The 22,749-nt window shown below is 37.4% G+C and overlaps 3 protein-coding genes across 3 annotated transcripts in view; all 3 read right to left on the bottom strand.

Annotated features, from left to right (window-relative positions):
• LOC103422137 (uncharacterized) overlaps positions 1 to 9,039 on the bottom strand; it is a 33,468-nt gene extending 24,429 nt beyond the window's left edge. Inside the window, exon 1 of the mRNA XM_070806739.1 lies at positions 8,865 to 9,039. The gene's annotated coding sequence lies outside the window, so the exon portion shown is untranslated. The remainder of the gene's footprint in view (positions 1 to 8,864) is intronic.
• Positions 9,040 to 12,548: 3,509 nt separating this feature from the next.
• LOC139188526 (uncharacterized mitochondrial protein AtMg00810-like) lies at positions 12,549 to 13,535 on the bottom strand. The gene is made up of 2 exons (XM_070806112.1): positions 13,298 to 13,535; positions 12,549 to 13,189 (listed from the first exon to the last, which is right to left on the bottom strand). Exons 1-2 carry the CDS (start codon positions 13,533 to 13,535, stop codon positions 12,549 to 12,551), a joined length of 879 nt encoding a protein of 292 aa, XP_070662213.1.
• Positions 13,536 to 13,547: 12 nt separating this feature from the next.
• Positions 13,548 to 16,582, bottom strand: LOC139188525 (uncharacterized). Its single transcript, XM_070806111.1, has 3 exons — positions 15,724 to 16,582; positions 15,486 to 15,638; positions 13,548 to 14,416 (listed from the first exon to the last, which is right to left on the bottom strand). The coding sequence occupies exons 1-3, from the start codon at positions 16,580 to 16,582 to the stop codon at positions 13,548 to 13,550; spliced, it is 1,881 nt and encodes a 626-aa protein (XP_070662212.1).
• Positions 16,583 to 22,749: the final 6,167 nt, after the last annotated feature.

Here is a 22,749-nt window from a genome sequence, read left to right as displayed (position 1 = left end):
CTTGGCCCACGGTTTCCTTCTGGTAGGCCCGTTTGTCAAGACTGGCCCTATGCTGCTGGGGGAGCTGGCTCCTTGGCTGCTGCTGCTAGTCTTGTTGTGGTCATCCTTTTAAAAGCATAGCAAGTTATTACATGAACAAAATAAAGATCCTTTGACCCAGGACTCCAACATACTTTTTTTTTTTATTCTTTGGCACTTAATTAAATTAGAAAATAGGTTTTTTTTTTTTTTTTTTTTTTTAACAAACAATAGTAAGGGATAGAGAGGTGGGCTAAGCCTCATACAGTCATACTGAACCAACTATAATAATATGGTTCAACATCGCCTTTAGCGAGAATCAAACACTTATCACTTATAAATAAAGAAAAATACTATTAGATTGTACTACTAATACTAAGTGGCAAATTAGAAAATAGGTTTTGTTTTTTTTGGAAGACATTAGAAAATAGGTTTTGAATCGTAGCAAAAATGGTAGAGATTGCCATATCCATATGCATGCAGCATTCGCATGGTATTATATTCAACTGTGAGAATAGAGAAGCAGCATGTCAGAGAGAGAGAGAGAAAGAGTCCTAACCCTTCGCTTGACAACCTATGGAATTTCCTCCTTCAAGGAAGGAGAGCTCCCATATCATGATAATGATAATAAAGAACTCTCATAATAAAAATAAATAATAATAAAAACTTTTTTTTAAACTTATATAGAATAATAATACAAAACTATATATTTAATATACAATATATTGTATATATTAATATGGCTATTGTATTTTATAATAAATCTTTTAGTAATTAAATTTTAAAATTATCAAAATAATTTTTTTCTTAAGGGGTTGAAATAGGTTACCCATGTGTTATCCACATGTATACCTATTAAGAACCCGATAAGTTATTGTGTTGATCCGAAATCCGTTATTTTCGTGTCGTGTCAGAAATTGCCGGGTCTAACTATAATCATCAAAAGATACAAAACATATAAGATGGAAAAGCTACGGATGCACAACAAACTTTAATCCTTCTGCTGTTGGGTGACAAATAATTAAAAATCAGAATCAAACATATTTTGGTTCTCTTTGAAATTTAGCCGTTGAGCTCGTATTCCTCGTCATATTACTCGAAAGTATTGACACCTAAATACTAATTAATTTGACATTTAGAAAGTAATCTACAACTCATAAGTCATAAAGATGCAATCAACAATCCTCCTCCTCCGGTAAAACTTGATTATTTATAATTATGTTTTTTTTTTAAATTTTTGAACAAACAGATACGAATGAAGACTGAAGTGGAGGCCACGGGCAAGAACATACAAATTCCATAACTTATTATGGAACAAATATGTTCTATTGTGTTCAGAAAAAATTGGTCTACCCTATGTACTACGTTTAAAGGATTGGTTTTGGTTTCGGTCTACCTTATGTACTACGTTTAAAGGATTGGTTTCAGTGTTGTGTTCTGAAAAAATTGAACAAACAGAACCGAATATAATGGTTCAGTTCTTAACTGAGAATGAGGAGAACCCTAATATAATTGAGGAAGGTACCACTTAAGCTACTCCAAACCCTATGTACTCTCACAAATTAATCAAATCCAGCATACCCAAAACAAATTGCAAAACCATGAAATTGAAAAGCTACAGATCAGATTTATCAGAACCAATGAAATTGAAAAAAAAAAAATTTGCAAAACGCATCAGGGGGTGAGAGACTAGCCTTGCAAATGAGGGAATTTGTGGGTCGAGACTTGAAATGGCGAGAGGAAGTCGTGCCTCCTGGGTCGCAGGTCACCAGTCACGGGGGTGAGAGACTGAGAGTGAGATAGCGACGGCAAGATGTGAGACAGGTCGCAGGTTGCTGGGAAGGAAAAAGACGAAGTGGAAGAGCGGCAAAGCTGGGAATGAGATGGTCCAAAGTGAGAGTATGTACAGAATAAGAAGGCAGGCGGCGGGTGTTACACAATTTACAAATTGGACTAAACGACGCCGTTCAAGGGAAAAATAATAATAATTATTTATAATTAAATATGAAACGACGTCGTTTTGCCTTACTTCGATTTGGTTCGGTCCGATTTCTGAACCCTAGAAACCAAACCGAACTGAACCAGATCGGTTTGGTCTGGTTTTACATTTTCGGTTCGGTTTTTTTTCGATTTGATTTTTCGGCCTTGGTCCAGTTTGGTTCTCGGTTTTTTTTCGGTTTTCAGTTTTTTGAACCCACCCCTATATTGACCTACAAAAGGGATTTTATTTAATAGGAATTGATAGACACGTATTTATTACAATTGTTACCTTATTGTTTATATTTATTAGTGCCTCATTCAGATTATTTTGAGTGAATTACTTTAGTTTTGTAATTTATAAAGATTAGGATGCTTATTGATAAAGGTGGAATTAACATGGTCTCAGCACATTTGTTACGTTTTGGTCATGTTATTAACATTGGCTTCATTTATTTAATTACTTGTTATTTTATTAGTAGGTTGAAGGCTAATGGGTTTTGGGATATCTTATTTATTTGGAGTTTACTTACAAGGGATTTCAACTTTATACACAAGGCATTACAATTGTCAATAGAATTTCAATTGGTGGTTCCAAGGATTGGCAACCGACAAGTTAGGAGAGAGATATTTGTGAGATCAAGGAATAAAATCCTTAATTTTATTAGAAGAATGTGATCCTACGAATTAGAAAAGGGGGCAAAATATAAAGAGAATAAGCAGCAGCAAAGAGAGAGACTCTGATTTCTTTTGCTGGCGTGAAATAAGGCAGCGGCAGGAGGATGTTTTTTCTTCTGGCTTGAAGCAGAGAGGGGCGGCGGCAGGGAGGATTTGATTTGGTTCTTCTTCTCTAGTTTTATGCTAAATAGCCAAAATGGTCCATGAGATTTGCATAACTCATCATCTTGGTTTCTAACATTTCAAATCAATAAAAGTGGTCACTAAGATTGTCTACCATCCATCATTTTGGTCATTCCATTAAAAACTCCGTTAAGTGTCCCAGAGCTCTTGGCCAGAAGTTTGGGCAATTTTCAAAGCTTCGTAACTCAATCGTTGCTTAACCAAATTCGACTCATAATATATCAAAATGAAGATAGGAAAGTGTAGAATAAGGTTATACCTATTTGGAAGCCCAATGGTTGCTAGAGATGGCCAGAAAATAGCCTCAAAGTTGACTGGTCCATGTGAAAACTGAAAAACCGGTCAGAAATTGGGTAAACTTAAAACGATCATAACTTCTTCAATACTCAACGAAATCAAGTGATTCAAAAATAAAAATCATACTTCTCGATGAGAAGAAGAGAATGATACCTTTTTTGATGGCTAACTCACCATGGTTTGGCCGGAACACGGCTTGAAAGTGGCTGTCTTAGTTTCGAGTTAGACACTTTCGAGCTGTTTTTTGCCAAACCATGGAGATTTAGCAATCTAAAAAGGTACCATTCTCTTTGTCTCATCGAGAAATATGATTTTTGTTTTTGAATCACTTGATTTCGTTGAGTATTGAAGAAGTTATGAACGTTTAAATTTTATCCAGTTTCTGGCGAGTTTTCCAGTTTTCCCTCATATTAGTCAACTTTGAGGCTATTTTCCTCCCATCTCCGGTAGCCATTGGGCTTCCAAATAGGTATAATCTTATTCTACATTATGGGTCAAATTTGGTTAAGAAATGATTGAGTTACGAAGCTTTGAAAATTGCCCAAAGTTCCGGCCAAGAACTCTGGGACACTTAACAGAGTTTTTAAAGGAATGACCAAAATGATGGATGGTGGACAATCTCAGGGACCACTTTTATGGATTTGAAATGTTAGGGACCAAATTGATGAGTTATGCAAATCTCATAAACCATTTTGGCTATTTAGCCCTAGTTTTATTTTATGCAAAATTTCTGTCTTAGAATTACTATGAATTCTTTGTTCATGGGGTTCTAATATCTTAGCTAAGGCTAAGAGGAAGCTCTAATTATGATTACTCTAGTTATTTCATTGTTTAATTCATGGATTTCAGATTGATGATTAGTTTTCATTCACTAGTGGAAGTGCAATTTTGATATTGGGTTCTTTGTGCTTGAACATAGCCTAGGATTTTGATATTGAAATTATTTGCATACGAATTTATTTTTGACCATGAATTGGATTCTATCGATGTTCTGTGAATGAGAATCATGAACTTTTTGATCCGACTGTAGACGAATATTGGTTTGTGTGGCTTCCTAGAAAATTAGCTATTTGTTTGACGTGACCAAGTTGATAAGTGGTTAATTTGTTTCTAAATTTGCTTAATTGGATTTCTACATGTTTGTGTATACCGGACCATGGATATAGAGACTGTAGGTGTAATACCCTGAAAATTTTAAAATATAAATGTGATATCAATCCTTGTGGAATTGGAGATGACTAAGCTATATGCTTAGCTTGCTGGTCGATTAAGTTAGGAGGTGTCAATAAAGTTACTTGCAAATGGGATATGTAGGTAAGTCGTGGCATGAGTTGTGGAGATCAGGCAACCATTTATCCACATTGAGGTGACAGGTGTGCTTGCTACAAATTCATCCAATATGATGTGTTGTTTTGCTGTCATTCTAATATATTGAACAGGAGCAACATGCATCATCCGTGCAGGGGAAATCGAAGAAAGAAAAATGGGTCACGACAGTGCAGAAGAGAGAGATTTCCCTTTTCTTTGCTGAAAGCTAAAGGTTTGAAGATTTGTAACGTTGTCGTTGCTACCACGGGAGGTGGGCTACTTACAATTGCAAGGGAAAAGAACTGCTTTTAGAGTTTAAAGTTTGGATTATGCAGAGATGGAGAGAAGTGTGGAAAGAAAGGGGATAGAAAAAAAAATGATGAAAGACAATAGATGAGAGTTCAGACAAGAGTTGATATTTGGATGTTGTCCGCTGGTGATGGTGAGTAGGCAAGTCTAATTAAGATGGAAAAGGGAGCTGCTGTACTAATGGCACCATTGGTACAACAAGCAGGTAGTTCTAGTGGCCTAATTAGTTTTATTTCAAATTGAAGGAAAGCTCTTAGTTGGTTCTCTACCTTACGGGTAAGAAAGAAGATTTTAAATTGTTACTTTTCTTATTTAGTTGTGAACTACGAATGGCTTGATCCCTTCGTAGGGTACGTAGGCAGTCTAACGAGGTTAGATGCAGCCATAATAAAATAACTGAGGTCATTCTTTTCTTGAAATTTGGCTAAGAAAAATAATTTGGGCCTATCTTAATAATTAGCTTCCGAATTAGGAATTTCGGGTCATTACAGTAGGAATAGTTGAGTTTAAGCCTGGCCACGGTAAAATTCACATCTCTTTGGGAAATTATTGTCATGTGTGCCTGACCACAGACATATGTACATAGTTGTTTTCATTAATTTGATAATTCATGAGTTGACAATTGTATAATAGGGTAGTAAAACTCACAAAACCTTACTATGGTAAAACCCAAGGCATGGGGAAAACCCATAGACTAAGGAGAAAATTGAGAAGTATGCAGAATATCTAAAACAAATGTCAAACAGGACGAAAGTAATGAACTCAATGGAGTATGATCATCCGAGGATGGGTGTCTCATCAAAACCTTGTTAGGTAGCAAAAACCCAATGGGAAAAATTCTACTAATCGTAGGAAAAAGAATACATTAAAATTAAGTGAGTATGCTTCTGGATACTCCCCCTGAGTTAGACATAACTTCCAAATAAGAGAACTATAAGCGATTCAACTCAGATAATTTACGCATACCAATTCCTTGGATGAGCTTCTAAAAAGCAGACTTGGGCAATGACTTCATGAAGAGATCGGCCAAGTTGTCCTGGGAACGGATTTGCTTGACTTCAATGTTCTGATGCTGTTGTTGCTGGTGAGAATAAAAGAACTTCAACGCTATATGCTTGGTGTTGTCTCCCTTGATGTATCCCTTCTTTACTGCATTGTCTTCAAAGATCATCATAGGAAGGTCAACGACGAAAGAAAGACCATTAATGCTTCGAATATGTTCCATAACTGCTCTTAACCAAAAGCATTATCGTGAGTCTTCACGCAGGACGAGAATCTCAGCATGGTTCAAAGAAGTCACAACTAGCGTTTTCTTGGTCCAACGGTAAAGACATAACTCGTTTGAGAACATGCCTTATATGGGTCACATAGATAACCAACATTTGCGTAACTAATGAGGCAAGAATCAACCCGAGGGGGCGGCGGCTCCTCTCAATGATTCATGGGTGTAGAACAAATCCAAATTCGTAGTACCTTAGAGGTAGCAGAGAATATTTTTAACACCATTCCAGTGTCTAAGTGTATGCGTATTGTTGTATCTAGCCAAAAGATTAACAACAAATGAGATATTGGGTCTAGTGCATTGAGTCAAATACAATGGAGCACCAATTGCACTTAGGTAAGGAACTTCAGGCTCCAAATCTCTTCCTCATCATCTTTTGGAAGGAAGGGATATCTTTTAGCATCTAGAGTCCGAACGAGCATATGAGTACTCGAAGGCTTTGCTTTATCCTCATTAAAACGTCGTAACACCTTCTGGGTGTTGTTCGATTGATGTACTAGGATTCCATCCGAATAATGCTCGATCTCCAGGCCAAGACAATATCGGTTTTCCTAAGATCTTTCATCTCAAATTTTGATTTCAAATGAGCGGCAATTTCCTCAAGCTCTGCGGGAGTTCCGATGAGGTTCATGTCGTTGACATAAACTGCAATGATTGCAAATCTAGAATGTGACTTCTTAATGAACATGCATGGGCATAGTTCGTTGTTCACATAACCCTGACTTGTCGAATATTCACTTAGGTGGTTATACCACATCTGCTCGGATTGTTGCAATTCGTAGAGTGATATCCTCAATCTAATCGAGAGAATGTTCCATGGTCCAAAACTATTTGAACCAGTCAATGGAAGTTCTTCTGGAACTTTCATGTACATTTCTGTATCTAGATCCCCATAAAGATATGCAGTTACCACATCTATAAGTTGCATATTCAATTTTTCGGAAACCACCAAACTGATAAGGTAGCGAAACATTATAACATCCATTATGGGGGAATACGTCTCCTCGTAATCAATCCCAGGGCGTTGAGAGAAGTCTTGCACTATGAGGCATGCTTTGTACCGCACTATTTCATTCTTCTTATTACGCTTCCTCACGAAAACCCACTTGTAGCCCACATGCTTCACATGTGGTGGAGTAGAAGCTACAGGCCCAAGCATATTTCGTTTCGCGAGTGAATCGAGTTCGACCTGGATTGCTTGTTTCTAGTTTGACCAATCTGTTCTACGTCGACATTCATCAACGGAGTGTGGTTCAATGTCATCACTAAGCATGATATCAGAAGCAATGGTATACATGAATGCATCATCGACAATCTTTTCATTCCAATTCCAAACTTCATCTAATACTGCGTAATGGATCTAAATGAAGGCCTGCTATGCTTCAGGGTAGGGGCAGGTGATTGGCTAACCGCCAGTGTACCTTGTCGTGTAGGAGGTGCGGCTACCCCTTCGGGGACAGTCTGGCCTTCTACGGTTGTCGTACAATGTATGATAAGTACGTTCATCCTTGTAGGTACGTTTGCAGCAGGTATATGTGAACTTGTCACTTTTGCTAGATCAGTAAAAGTATCTGGCATGCTATGAGCGATGTTCTGAAGATCTAGAATATGTCGCACTTCAGTTTTAGATTGAGGGTTGCAGGGATCTAAATGAGACATAATGGGAGTAATCCATGACAATTCGTGGCATTCTACATGAACATTAGTGATCTTATCTCCCCCTAACGATGGGAAGACTATCTCATGAGCAAAACATGCGGTAAAAAGATATATTGTCAAAGGCTCTAAGTAGCGTATAATCGATGGTGAATCATTACCAACATATATTCCCATTTTTCTCTGAGGACCCATTTTGGTATGTAATGGTGATGCTATTGGCATATAGACTGCGCACCCAAACACACGTAAATTTGACGTTAGGCTCGTATCCAGTTATCAAATGTAACGGTGAATGAGGTTAGGTAGCAGTGGGCCTCCGACGGACCAACATGGCTGCGTGCAATATTGCGTGGCCCCAGGTAGATATCAGCAAAGTGGTTCACATAACCAAAGTTTGAGCTATCGTTTAAAGGTGCTTTATGAAAGCTTCTGCCATGCCGTTTTGGGTGTGAACATGGGGTACATGATGTTCAACATCAATCCCAATATATATGCAATAATCGTAAAAGGTTTATGATGTAAACTCTCCAACATTATCTAGTCAAATCGACTTGATCGGATAATCAGGGTGGTGAGCCTTAAGCTTGATAATTTGTGCTAGAAGATTAGCAAATGCAGCATTGCGTGTGGACAATAAACAGATATGTGACCATCGTGTCGATGCATCAACCAAACCATGAAGTGTCTAAATGGTCCGCAAGTTGGTTGGATAGGCCCACAAATATCCCCTTGAAGAAACATAGGGGGGGTTGTGAATAATCTTTGTAATTGAGGGTTGAATGTTTAACTTCCCCAAAGAACATGTTTTGCAAAGCGGATGGTTAGGATAAGATTTCAAGTTATGCCCATGTGATACTTTGAGGATACGGCGCATCATATCTCGTCCATGGTGTTCTATTCGATCATGTCAAAGAAGAAGAGTGTCCTGGAACCCAACCATAGGGCCGACCACATTATGTGTCTCAGATAGTATCAAATGGCAATGCGGCGCCGTTTCCAGGCCTTAGCCAGCTATTAAGAACAAGAACTCTAGAAGTAGTAAACTAAACTAGCTCTCCGTTTGGCAGCTTAGAAAATTTGGGGAAGTAAAAAGGAAAATAGTAACTCTAAAAAAATTAAAGAAAACTAATTGTTTCTCTCTTCCTTTGCGTACCTTTTTCTCGGCAACCAAACAACAGAATGGAAACAGTAAGCTGTAGTCTTCGAAGTGCCAAGCAACGAAGTTGACAAAGGAGGAGAAGGGAAGAGAAGGTCAAGGAATGAGAAAGTGACAGTCACGGCGGCGAGGAGTAATTGCAGAGCGTATTGAGAGGGAAAAAGGAGTTTTGTGGTGCGGCGGAGGGATACACTCTATTTTATTATTTGCTCATTTCAATTGTTTTTATCCTAAAAATTTTATAATTGAAATTTTTTTAAATTCTTAAAATTACTCAAAGATTATTTTTATAATCAACCTAGCAGGGAGCACACTTTGTGTGTGTGAACAACCGTCCACCTCCTCCCACATTTTCAATAAGCGCAATCGTTTCAGTTCATTCAAACTATAAAAAAAAACATCATGATTTTACTTACCTGTATGAAAAAAATGATAGTGGGACAATTTCTCTTAATAAGTGCATATTTTTATCTTATGTAAATATTTTGATACAAAATTACTATTTTGCTCTCCTTATGTAAATATTATTTATCAAAAGTGAGGGCAAAATAGGAAAAAAAGGATATGATTGTCATTTTGTCAAAAAGTACAAAATTATTATTCTGCTCTCCTCATCTTAACATTATATATTCAAAAATGCGGGGCAAAATTAGAAAAAGTGGGCAAAAAGGATGACAAGTTGTGTTCTTCAAATTTAGCACATTAAAACCCAAATCAATGTGCAGAAATACATGATGCACGATCTAGGTAATCTATTTCAGGTTAAAAATAGATTAATTCTCATATTTTGGAAGATACTATAAGGCTAAAAACATTTTCATTAAGAAAATATTTTAAAATTACATTAAAATACCTTTACGAACTTTCGGGTTGTAATGAGATATTTGCTGAAGAAGTTCTTTCAATGTTAAACCTTTATTGTTCACTGCTAATCCTGCCTTCTCCGATGCCACACTCTGCTCGGGAAGAACAATTGCTGCTCATAGCAACCATTATTTAGTACTCATTAAGAAACTAGTTCACTACGACATTTGACATCAAAATGGAAGCGCATAGGCAACTCCTTCATCATGGCAAGAAAAAGTATTTCAAACAATCAAAAGAATACAAACTCTCATCCTTAATTACTCTCGTCACCCCCAAACAAACTTATTTTAAAACGATGACAGAATTTTCCTTTCAATGAATTAACAAAAAACGACACAGAGAGTACAAAAAATAATATCACATAAATTTAACAAATTAAAGTCGAAACCTTTGGACTTAATTTCAGTATTCGTAGCGTTCTTTGGTGGCGGTAACTTTCTGCCAATCTTTCGCTTTATTTTCTGCAAAAATTACAAAAGAAAATAAGCATCAAATGCAAACCAAGTTTTCAGATGTTGAACTTCACAAAGAAAAATGCATTCAAAACCCGAAATATCGATTACTTTAAAGTCGATGTCGCGCTTTTGCTGCTTCTTTGCCGGAGCCTTGGAGTGTGCCATTTATACCTACAACATACACACAATAAAACGATCCTATTAAGTTTATGCGCAAACTAATTACTTTGTTTATTGTATGGAATACAATTAAATTGACGAAATTAAAGGCTCTACTGATCATATCATATAGTATCAAATGGCAATGCGGCACCGTTTTCAGGCCCTAGCCAACTATTAAGAACAAGAACTCCAGAAGCAGTAAACTAAACCAGCTCTCCGTTTGGCAGCTCAGAAAATTTGGGGAAGTAAAAAGGAAAATAGCAACTCTAAAAAAATTAAAGAGAACTAGTTGTTTCTTTCTTCCTTTGCGTACCTTTTTCTCGGCAACCAAATAGCGGAATGGAAATAGTAAGCTGTAGTCTTCGAAGTGCCAAGCAATGAAGTTGACGGAGGAGGAGAAGGGAAGAGAAGGTCAAGGAACAAGAAAGTGACAGTCATGGTGGCGAGGAGTAATTGCAGAGCGTATTGAGAGGGAAGGGGGAGATTTGTGGAACGTACCTTTTGCAACTTCTCACCAACAGCTTAACCTCCTGACACATTGTGAAAAGAACAATCACTAAGTGAGCACCAATAAGTCAGATGGTCAACTAGAATAGTTGGAATCCAGAAACAATCTAGCTTGCGTTACAACCCTAATAACATAATTTAATTCATTGCCGAGTAAGTTTCTGCGGGCAATGTATAAACGAATTAAAGTAATCCTTAAACAAACCATTTCTGGTGGTGTCAAGTTTCTTGACAAGAAACAGAGAGTAAAATCCTAGAACATAAATTCAATATTCCACAGAGATGCACGCTCAGAGGCAATAATATATATGAACAGGTCACTGAAGAACAGTGTAGACGCTCTCCCTGCAGTTCCTTTTGTTGGATTTATTCCATTGTAAATCAACCTTAAATGGTCTACAACATATAATAGGAATGTAATATTGGAGATTAATGTAGACATTGTGATTTGATCTCCTAAAGATATCAATCCTGTATTAGGTGTCTTGTAATACAAGTAAGATTGAAAAAGTCCTTGGTTTTATGTGATTATGAAACCTAACTGATAGGCTAAAAAAGTAGGATTTGGGATTCTTTTATGGACGAAACCTTAATGCCTTAGCCAACATAAATACTAAGGTCCCTATAAACCCTAGATACATAACAAATGCTTCCCATAAAGTAGTTGTATCCAGCTAGGTGCTTTATAAAAGACTTTGGTGTTGCCGCAACTACATCCTCTTTGCTAGGTCTCTAATGGCTATTGTTTCATGATGAGGTCAGCCAACTCCTTCGTTTGTGTTTTAATTGTATAACCATATAAGGTTTACACCTTTCCTTTCTACTATTTTAGAATCCTAGATAGCATGGAACATGCCCTCCATTTCTTATGGAGTAAAACATGTTAGCATATGCCAATTTTATTTTACAGCATAACAATGATAGAGCTTTATGTTCCAGAAACATCTTAAGGCAACACCTTTTCACAAAATATAGTGCAGAACAAAAATGGCCATGTATGGTTGTGAAAAATTGCCTTAAACTAAAACAGTCCCAGCAAAATTATGACAAAAAAAATTACCCCAGTCCTCTGTATCTGACGAATGTTCATCTTCACTCTGCTAAACTTGTTGAATTCTAGTTCAAAGTGGTTGTTTTGTATTTTCATTTTATGAGTAACAATTACAAGATAAGGCTCTATATAGAAAGACTGATCAAGACTAACAGCTAAAGACAAAAGACAGCTGCAAGCCACTAATATGGGCCACTAGTTAAACTAACTAAACTAGATACAAGTTTCTAGGTAAAATATGAAGACCAAAACTACGAAGAAAGTTGCTTGGAGCAGCTGCAACACAGTATGTGAGGTATGGAGTTGCAGATGCAGCTTTATCTTATTCACCAAATGACACAAGGATGCACAATGGCGGCTACAACTCACATGAGAGTAGATGAAGTTGCAGATGCAACTTGTATCTTGAAACTGATGCTTCAGATGTAACTTGTAACTTGACCACTGATGACTTCTTTCAACATGCCCCCTCAAGCTGGATCAAGGGGGTTGATTGATCCAAGATTGCAGAGCAACCTTTGAAACTGAGTAGACTCGAGGGTTTTTGTGAAAATGTCTGCCAGTTGATCATGACTTCGAGTGAAGACAACTTCGATCACGTTAGCTTGAACTTGGGCATGGATGTAGTGGCAATCCACTTCAATGTGTTTTGTTCTGTCGTGAAACACTGGATTCGATGCAATGTGCATGGGTAACGAGACTTTTTAACCAAGTAAGCTCATAAACAGTGGATGCCATCGCACGGTACTCAACTTCAGCACTTGACCTAGCTATCACAGCTTGCTTCTTGCTCTTCCATGTAACAAAGTTGCCCCCAACAAAGGTGCAAAAACCTGTGGTAGATCTACGATCAAGGGCATTACCTGGCCATTCAGCATCAATGTAGCCCATAATTTGAGTTGAACCATTTTTCTTCATAAGAATACCCTTTCCCACTGAGCCTTTGAGGTACATGTGAAGTATTTTGACCATTTCCCAGTGAATTGAGGTAGGAGAATGCATGAACTGACTAATGAGACTCACTGCATAAGCAATGTCTGGTCTCGTAATAGTAAGATAAATGAGTTTCCCAACTAATCTTTGATAGGTACTAAGATCAGTTAAAGGTTCTCCTTCAACATCTAACTTCAGCTTGCTGACTAAAGGAGTACGAGTAGGTTTGGAGTCCATCATTTTTGCCTCATCAAGAAGATCCAACACATATTTTCTTTGATTTAAGAACAGACCCTTATTAGAAGTAGCCATCTCAATCCCAAGAAAATATTTAAGAACTCCCAAATCTTTAATTGAAAATTTGTGGTGAACAGATTGTTTGAGAGCATTAAGTTCATCAATATTGTCTCATGTAATGATTAAATCATCAACATATATAAGTACCACGAGTTTACCAGCTGAACCAATTCGAACAAACAAGGAAGAAGCAACATGGCTTCTTTTGAATCCTGCAGCTTCCAAAACTGAGCTTAGTTTAGAGTACCATGCACAAGGAGGTTTCCTTAGTCCATATATAGCTTTGTGAAGTTTGCAGACCATATTAGGTTCATTCTCTTGAGGATGTTCTGGTGGTAATCTCATGTATACCTTTTCTTCAAGATCACCATGAAGAAATGCATTCTTCACATCCATTTGGAACAAGGGCTATTCATGATTAACAGCCATAGATAGTAAAACTCTCACAATGTTCATCTTGGCAACTGAAGCAAGTGTCTCATTGTAATCAATGCCATATGTTTGAGTTAATCCTCTAGCTACTAGTCTGGCCTTGTGCCTTTCAATTGGACCATCAGAGTGAAATTTTGTCTTGTAAATCCACCTACTTCCCACAACTTTCTTCCTTTGGGGAAGCTTGATAACACTCCATGTGTTATAATCATTCAAGGCATTGAGTTCTTCGTGCATTGCTTCTTGCCAGACTGGATTGACACTAGCTTCTTGAAAGCTTTTAGGTTCATTTTCATTAGACAACAGACTAAGGAAATATGCATGAGATCGAGACAAATTTTTATAAGTAACAGCTTGAGAAATAGGATGCCTTGTAGTATGAGTAACATACTCTTGAAACCTTGCAGGTGGTTGCCCATCTCTGGTAGGGTTTCTCCTTGGAGCAATCATAGATTCTTGGAGTTGATCTTGAGCATGAGAAGGATCAGTGGGATTTTCACAAATCACATGGTCATCAGTATGATTAATAAAGAGCAATTTAGAGCTACATTCATGTACTTCAGTTGGAGTAGGAAGTGGAAATGAATCTAAGAAACCCTCTCCCTGCGAAATAGACTCAGAATTTTTTGAAAAATAGGGAGTGAATTCATCAAATCTCATATCTTTTGACACTATGATTTTTCGAGTGCTTGGATTATAGCACTTGTAACCCTTCTGAGAACTTGAATAACCCATGAATACACACTTAGTAGCTCTTGGTTCCAATTTGTCACGTTGAGTAGCTTGAATGTGGACAAAGCAAGTACACTCAAAAGTTCTGAAGTGAGATACATCCATGGTTCTTCCTTTAAGGATCTCATAGGGTGATTTAGAACTCAATATTCAGCTAGGCAACTTGTTAATGATGTAAGTGGCAGTAAGAATGCCTTGGGAACATTCATTTGAAACATCAAGGACCTGGTTTTTTTTCCTAACAAATCCCTATTTTTTTTCTCTCGGCAACACTGTTTTATGGTGGTGTACCCACACAACTTGTTTGATGCATAATTTTATGAGTGCTTAAATAGGTTGACATGATGTTAGATGTATATTTAGTGCCATTGTCAGACCTAAGTGTATGTATCTTGGAAGAAAAATGAGTTTTAACAAGATTGTGAAAATCTTTAAAGGCATCAGAAACCTCACTTTTAAACTTCAATAGATATAACCAAGTAGTTCTAGAGTAATCATCTACAAAGGTAACATAGTACCTATACCCATCAAATGATTCTACCTTCAAAGGACCCCAAACATCGGAGTGAACAATTTCAAAAAGACTATTGTTTCTAGACTTGGATGCAACAAAAGGAAGTCTAGTAACCTTTGAGAGTTGACATGTCTCACATTCATGTGAATCCTTACAAAACTTAGGAAACAAAGCAGACAACACTTGTTCAGAAGGGAGAGCTAATCTTTGGTGCCAAAGCTGGTGTTCTTGAGCAAAACTTAAACAGGCAAAAGACTTTTGGACAATGTTGATATCGCTTGACAAGTAGTACATACCATTTAGATTGACTCCTTCACCAATCTTCCTCTTGGTGACTTGGTCCTAAAAAATAACATTGTGATGAGAGAAAATGGCAAGACAGTCTAAGGTTTTTGTGATCTTTCCAACAGACAACAGTTGGAAAGGAAAAGAAGGAACATAAAGAGCAGGTGACTCGACCCTATCACTCATCAAGTTTATCTTCCCTTTACCTAGAATAAGTTCCCCCTTACCATTTGCCATATATACATGGCTAGGTTTATGTAACCGAGTATACTTATGTAAACTGGATGCTTTGTTTATCATATGCTCAGTGGCACCTGAGTCTATAATCCAAACATCATGTGAAAGACCTATATTTAGAGCAGTGGAAAGTGCACTTGTTATACCTGAGATGTCTCTTTGTGGTACACATTTTGAATCAGCCAAGAATCCTGCAAATTTCCCAAGTAAAGTAGTGGGATTTCCAATGGCTTGATCCTCACTCTTAGTGCTTCCCTTCTTCCTTTGTATATAGGCAGCAAACTCATTTATTAAATCATCTGGGTTAGAGGTGAAATTTAGCAGTTCATCAATAGATATGCTTGCTGCATGATATGCCTTTGGAGCATGCGTGTGTGAGTGAACCTCTTACATCTCTGAACGACCTGTTTTCAAACTTAGGTCCTAATTCATGATGTAGAATCCAACACTTCTCCCTCAAATGGCCACCATCATTGCAGTAAGTGCACTTCCAATCTAACCTCATTCCTTTAAACTGCTTGTCCCCAACTGATTTGTGATTGACATTGAATGCTCTAGCTTCAAGGTTGGTATTGATTTCGACACTCATCACTTTCCTGCGGGTTTCTTCTCTTTGCACAGCTTGACACACACTTGCAAAGGATGGAAACTTAAGAGTCATCAAAACGTGGCTCTTGAGATCTTCATACTCTGATCCCAAACTAGCCAAGATTTGGAAAACCTTGTCTTCATCAGCTCTCTTCAGAAGTACAAGGGAATCAGTGGTGTGTGGGTGATACAAATCTAGCTCGTTCCACATGTTCTTCAAGTTTCCAAGGTGTTGGACAAACACTTGATCACCTTGCTTTAAACTAGCAAGGTCCTTTTTGAGTTGAAACACATGAGCAGTGTTGTTTTGACTCTCGTACATCTCTTTTACTGCTTCCCAAAGAATATACAAGGATTCTAAGTAACTAAAAAGCTCAGACAGCTTGGGCTTCATGGAGTTGAGCATCCACGACATAACCAGTTGGTCATTACACAACCATGCATCGTAAGACAAAGAGGTAGTTTCAGGTGGTTTAATGCTGCCATTAATGTACCCTGTCTTGGATCTGACAGCACGAGACCAAGGTAGATAGTTGAATTCATTTACCAACACAGAGCATAACCTTTGATTAGGATTGATCTCTCCATGAATGATGTTGGAAGTTGAAGTAGAGGAACTCGTAGCCTTTGAAACCAAAGGGTTATCTTCTGCCATTTTTGTGGGATGAACAGTAGAAAATAAATCAAAGGCAGGCCAATTACGGTTCTTGCTCTGATACCATGTTGAATTCTAGTTCAAAGTGGTTGTTTTGTATTTTCATTTTTTGAGTAACAATTACAAGAAAGGGCTCTATATAAAAAGATTGAGCAAGACTAGTAGCTAAAGACAAAAGACAGCTGCAAGCCACTGATATGAGCCACTAGTTAAACAACTAAACTAGATACAAGTTTCTAGGTAAAATATGAAAACCAAAACTACGGAGAAAGTTGCATGGAGCAGTTGCAACATAGTATGGGAGGTATGGAGCTACAGATGTAGCTTTATCTTATTCACCAAATGACACAAAGATGCACAGTGGCGGTTTCAACTCACATGAGAGTAGATGAAGTTGCATATGCAACTTGTACCTTGAAATTAATGCTGCATACTAATTCTGCAAATGCAACTTGTACCCTGACCACTGATGACTTATTTCAATAGAACCAAAGTATCATTACCCAAACAGAGCATTAGATGGTTCTAAAAGAGTAGCAATCCGTTTCTTAGCGGCCTTTATCATTCCAGGAATAGTGACAAAATCTGCATCACGTACAATCCTTGTTTTGCTTCCTTTTTTGTATGTTTTTGTTAGAGCTACTTTTACAGCAGGCAATATGCCATCTAGCAAATTTCGATGCCCTTGGTACATAGCTTATTAATGAGAAAACTAGGAAAATTTTGGAGCAGTATAGCAACAACCAAACCTGCACCAAGGGTTACCTTATATTTGGAAAACTCCACAATAGTATCTCATCCTAATTGATGGAATGAGTATTCATGAACTCCACAACTTCCTGCATAGCTTTATCCTGATTTTTTTTTTACACAAAAGATGGATTTACAACTGATCATCAACTTAATTATTTTACATATTTTGCTCACCTTGATCAAAAATAGAAAACAATAAGGTTCAAGGAATATTTAATAGAGAGATCATAATTGAAGGGCAAACAATATTGTTTACAATTGTTTCATTAATAGTTTTACAGTTAAACAAACAAAGTCCAATGAGTAATAGAGAGATTGTAATCTAAATGCATTAGATTCATGAGACATTTTTCTCTCAAACACATATCTTGAATCTTCCTGGTCATAGGATTATTAATTAAGCATTGACAATCCGCTAAGATACATAGCTATCTCGCTTGTGAGAATGACTAGCCTCGAGTTATCGGTGCGAAAGACACCAAGACAAGTATGTAGATGCTTAATAGAGAATGAATTCACTAAACACATTTAAAGGAGAATTCTTATATGAAAGTATTCATCAACATGCAAGGTTCTACAACATGCTAGGCGCTAGTCGGGTGGCAGGTTGGGGCCTTGCGCCTAGGCGGACTAGACGGATTTAAGTAAATATATTGTATTTCGTGTAAATAAGTGTCTATTTATACTTAAAATATATATAATTTCATCATAAACTAGAAAATAGAATGACATATATATTATGTAGTATTAGAACAATAAAATGTAAACTAGAAGAATACATAAATTATAAAGTTTACATTTTATTAATTTAACAAAATTCATTATATAACATATATATCTTATGTTATTTTATATGTGGTGAAACATAAAATACATAAAAATTAAATATAACGTGTTTTTTATTTGATAGTGTATACCAAAAAAATAAAAAAAATAACTATACTTACAAAATATAATAGTTGTTATAGGCATAATTTACTGAACATGCCATAGAGAGAGCGAAAGGTGGTGCAATAGTAAAGAAGAAGAGAGAGATGTGTAATTGTAGGTGTGTGTTATTCCACCTTATTGTGCCTTTATTTATAGTAGTAGGATAGGTAAAACCCTTTCTCTTTAGGATTACAACAGTTAATAGGTAATCAACTCCTAATAGGAATACAAGAGATATTCCAAGATATACTAGGAGTTACACAATCACATTCTTACTCTTATAAGACTGCAACACTCCCCATTGAGTGTGTAAATACTCAAGAAAATGGCGCATCAGGTCTTGAACAATGAAGTAAGTACAGTTGATGAAGTCGTCGGCACAATGAGCGAATGTGAGTATCAAATCAAAGGAAGAATTCATAAAAAAAGTAAAACTCACAAAACCTCGCTATGGTAAAACCCAAGGTGGGGGAAAACCTATAGACTAAGTAGAAAAGCTCACAAGGGTATGATTAGCCCAGGATGGGTGCCTCGTTAAAACCTAGTTAGGTAGCAAAAACCCAGTGGGAAAAATGCTCCTAATCGTACGGAAAAAGAGTACATTAAGATCAAGTGAGTATACTTCTGGATACTCCCCTTGAGTTTGACATAATTTCCAAATGAGAACTACAAGCATTGCATATGAATAGTTAGGCATACCAATTCATTAGACAAGTTTCTGGAAGGTTGACTTTGGTAGTGGCGTCATGTAGAGGTCAGCAAGGTTGTATGGGATCGGCTTGCATGACTTCAATCTCCTGATGTTATGCTGATGTAGATGTAGACGCAATATGTCTTGGCGTTGACTTCGTTGATGTATCATGGCTTGGTCGGATTGATACATGTGGCATATTCTTCATGGATCGTCGTTGGTACTCAACGATGGATGAAAACACAACAAATACTTCAAATATGCTCAACAAGAATTCCTAACCATCTCTCACTTATGGTGTATTGAAGTGAGGTGAGTCTTGGAATGATTCGAAGATTTCACAACTAAGGTCATATTATGGACCTTAAAGATATTGCGATATCCCTAAAGGTAAAGACATAACCATTTAGGGATTTTTCCTTATGCGGGTTTGATAAGTAACATGCGTCAGCATAACAACAAGACAAGCATTATTTCGAGGATCAGGGGAGTTGGATCCACTTGAGATGCGTTAGGATTTGCCTGCGTAGTACCTTCAAAGAACGTCTTTAATACTAATTCAATGGATAAGTGTAGGCGTAGTGTTGCATCTTTACCAATAGATCAACAATGAAAGAGATGTTCTGTCTAAATACAATGAGCTAAGTACAACGAAGCATAAAGTTGAACTTAAATATGGAATTTCAGATTCCATAACCTCTTCAAGGGTCTCATTTGCATATAACGTATGGACGATCAAAGGTATATTCAAAAGTGACACATTCAGGGTGTAATTCGATTGGTAGACCAAAATACCGTCAGAACAATGCTTCAACTTTAGGTCAAAGCATAAATAAGTTTTCCAAAGATCATTCATCTCAAATTCCATCTTCAGGTGCGAGGTTGTTTTCTCAAACTCTTCTAGAGTCTTAGTGAGATTTGTGTCAATGACATAAACTTTAACTCTAGCAATTCGGAATAAGACTTCATAGTTTAACATGCAAGGGGATAATTCATCCTAACTGATCAAATAATCACTTAAGACGGGTATACCACATTCGTTGGATTGTAAGTGAATGCCTCAAACAAGTTAAGAGGGTGTTCCATGGTTTTGGAACTATTTGAACCAGTCCATGCAATTCTTCAGAAACTTACATGTAAATCTTCGTATTAATATCCCTATGGAGAAAACACTAACCACATTTCATAATGCTGCTATCAATCACAGGACGTTTGAGAGAAACCTTACGCCGTAAAGCGTGCATCATATCACACTGTTTTATTCATCTCATAACACTTCCTTTCCCATTTGTAACATAATAGGGTTACCTTAGGCAGTGTAGGAACGACAGGTCCAAAACACACCTTGGTAAGGAATTTGACTTCGATTGTAATTTCAGTTGTCCAATCAGTTCTATATTGTCACTTAATCAACGGAACACGATTCAATATCATCGTTTTCCATTTATATTGGTAGCTACCATATAAGTGAAAATATCATCGATGGTAATCTCATTTCAATTCCATTTAGCTCATCCAAACTAGTATACTAGACCAAGAACTTTAAGTCTCGGGAGAAATTCGGATTAATCTCATGAGATGGAAATGATTTGAGACAGCATTCATTGTTGTGCCGTGTCTTCCTCTTTTAGGGAAGTGAATTCTACGAACCGAGTGATTTGTCGTGCTACAGACCAAGATAGATTGATTGGCTATCCGTTGTTGTACTGGATCGTCTAACAGGGGCGTCCAAACCGCCCAATAGGGGCGGTACACCCTCCAGGGATGTTGACTTAACGTCCGTTAAGTACGTCTCTCCTTGCAGGCATGTTTGTACCTGGTATATGATCTCGTCACTTTAGCTAAATCAGAGGAATAGGTCTGGAGCAACATTTTGAAATTTAGAATTCATCACACTTGTTTATCATAGTGGGCAACATCTACGTAAATTAACGCTGGTTTACAAGAACGTTGATGTTCTTATCTCCCCCTAACAGCGGGAATACTGTCTCATTAAAGTAACAACCCACAAATGAGCGGTAAAGAGATCGTGTGCAAAGGCTCTAAGAGAGCTAGTATGAAGGAGAATCATAATAGACAAAAGATACATATCCTTTTTTGAGGACCTATAGTGGTACATTGCGGCGGCGCAACTTGGCACATGGAATGCACACCCAAATGAATAAATACAAAAATCATCAGGTTTGTACCCAGTAACCATCTATAACGTCATATAGGTTGGGTGGCAATGGGCCTTAAGGCGGACCAACATAACTGCGTACAAGGATTGCATAGCCCTAGGCAGAAACCGAAAACTTGGTACGTTTACCGAAATTCGGGCAATCATTTAAATTACGCTTTATGATTGTTAGGCAAGGCTATTTGGGGTGAACATGAGAATTCGATGTTCAATTATAAACCCAAAATGACATGCAATACTTTATCGAAAACCGTTGATATAAACTCTTTGCCATTATCCAGTATCCCAATCGGCCATGAGGTTTAGCATCAATGTGTGTGGAAAAACATGTGACCAGTTTGTCGATTCATCAACCAAAACCATAAGTATTTATATGGTCCGCGTTTTGGTTGGATTAATCCACATATATTCCCGTGAATCCACTGTGAAAAAGGGTAATTTCGTATCTTTGAAAGAAATGATATAGAAAATCAATTTCCCTAATGAGCAGGCTTGGCAAAGTGTGCTTGTAAGCACAATATCCTTACTTCAAATAAGGAGATGCGTTGTAGCATCATTGTTCGACCTAAATGTCCCAAAAGGTTTTGCTCAATCACCAGGCTCCAGGCTGGCCACATGTGGTGTATTCCTAGTTGGGAGACAACTTATTGGCCCCAAATCAAAGCTTCAGGCTCATTTTTGGAGGTGGTGCAAAGATATTTCACTTTATTTTCTTTAGTGATTTCATTTATGATCATTGTCATCTTGAACATCCTCAAAAACTCAAAGTCAGGGAGAATTTAAGGTCCCTTAAATGGTAATTCAGTACCATTCCTACAAAGATGAGCGTGCCTATGCTCTTAATCAGGTTGGATAGACCTGAAGTCGTTGTCAAAGATGTGATTGAGGTGTGTTGATGCACAAAATCAGTGAGGACTTTGGTACAACAGAAAGTGTTAAGTTTGTGACCTTTGCTAGATTGCTCCGATCACTAGTGTGGATAAGTATGTAAATGGATAGGGACAGGGAAGCAAACATAAGATGTACGTGGTTCACCCAGATTGGTTACATCCACGGAGTAGAGGAGTTCTCATTAATTGTGAAGGGTTTACACAAGTACATAGGTTCAAGCTCTCCTTTAGTGAGTACTAGTGAATGATTTAGTACAAATGACATTAGAAATTATTGTGAGAGAATGATCTCTATTTATAGAAGAGAGTTTCTAGTTTCATTCTAACATTGACACGTGTCGTGTTGTGATTGGCTTCTGATGTTGACACGTGTCACGCTATGATTGGCTTCTGATGTCGACACGTGTCCCACTGTGATTGGCCTCCTGGTTGGAGGGAAACTCTTTTAAGTCTTTGACAGTATAACGTTGACCGATGCTCAGTAGTTTCGGGATTAGTCAAGTATGGTACAAATAGTGCTCCCCTAAGTTCTCGAGTGAGGGAAGCTTCTCGATTGGGGACTTGCAAGATCCAAGCCATTGAGTAATCACGAAACTTCTAAGTACCGAAGTGTAGTATCATTTTCACTTGCCTTATCTGTCTCATATGTAGATGTGGTATCTTCTCTGTAAGTACTTTTCCTCCATCCAAGGGTGGTATCTTTAATCGAAGAAGATGCACAAGT

Source organism: Malus domestica, chromosome 10 (assembly GCF_042453785.1).
Source record: "Malus domestica chromosome 10, GDT2T_hap1".
Lineage (NCBI taxonomy): Eukaryota > Viridiplantae > Streptophyta > Magnoliopsida > Rosales > Rosaceae > Malus > Malus domestica.
This window is presented reverse-complemented; position numbering and strand designations above follow the sequence as displayed.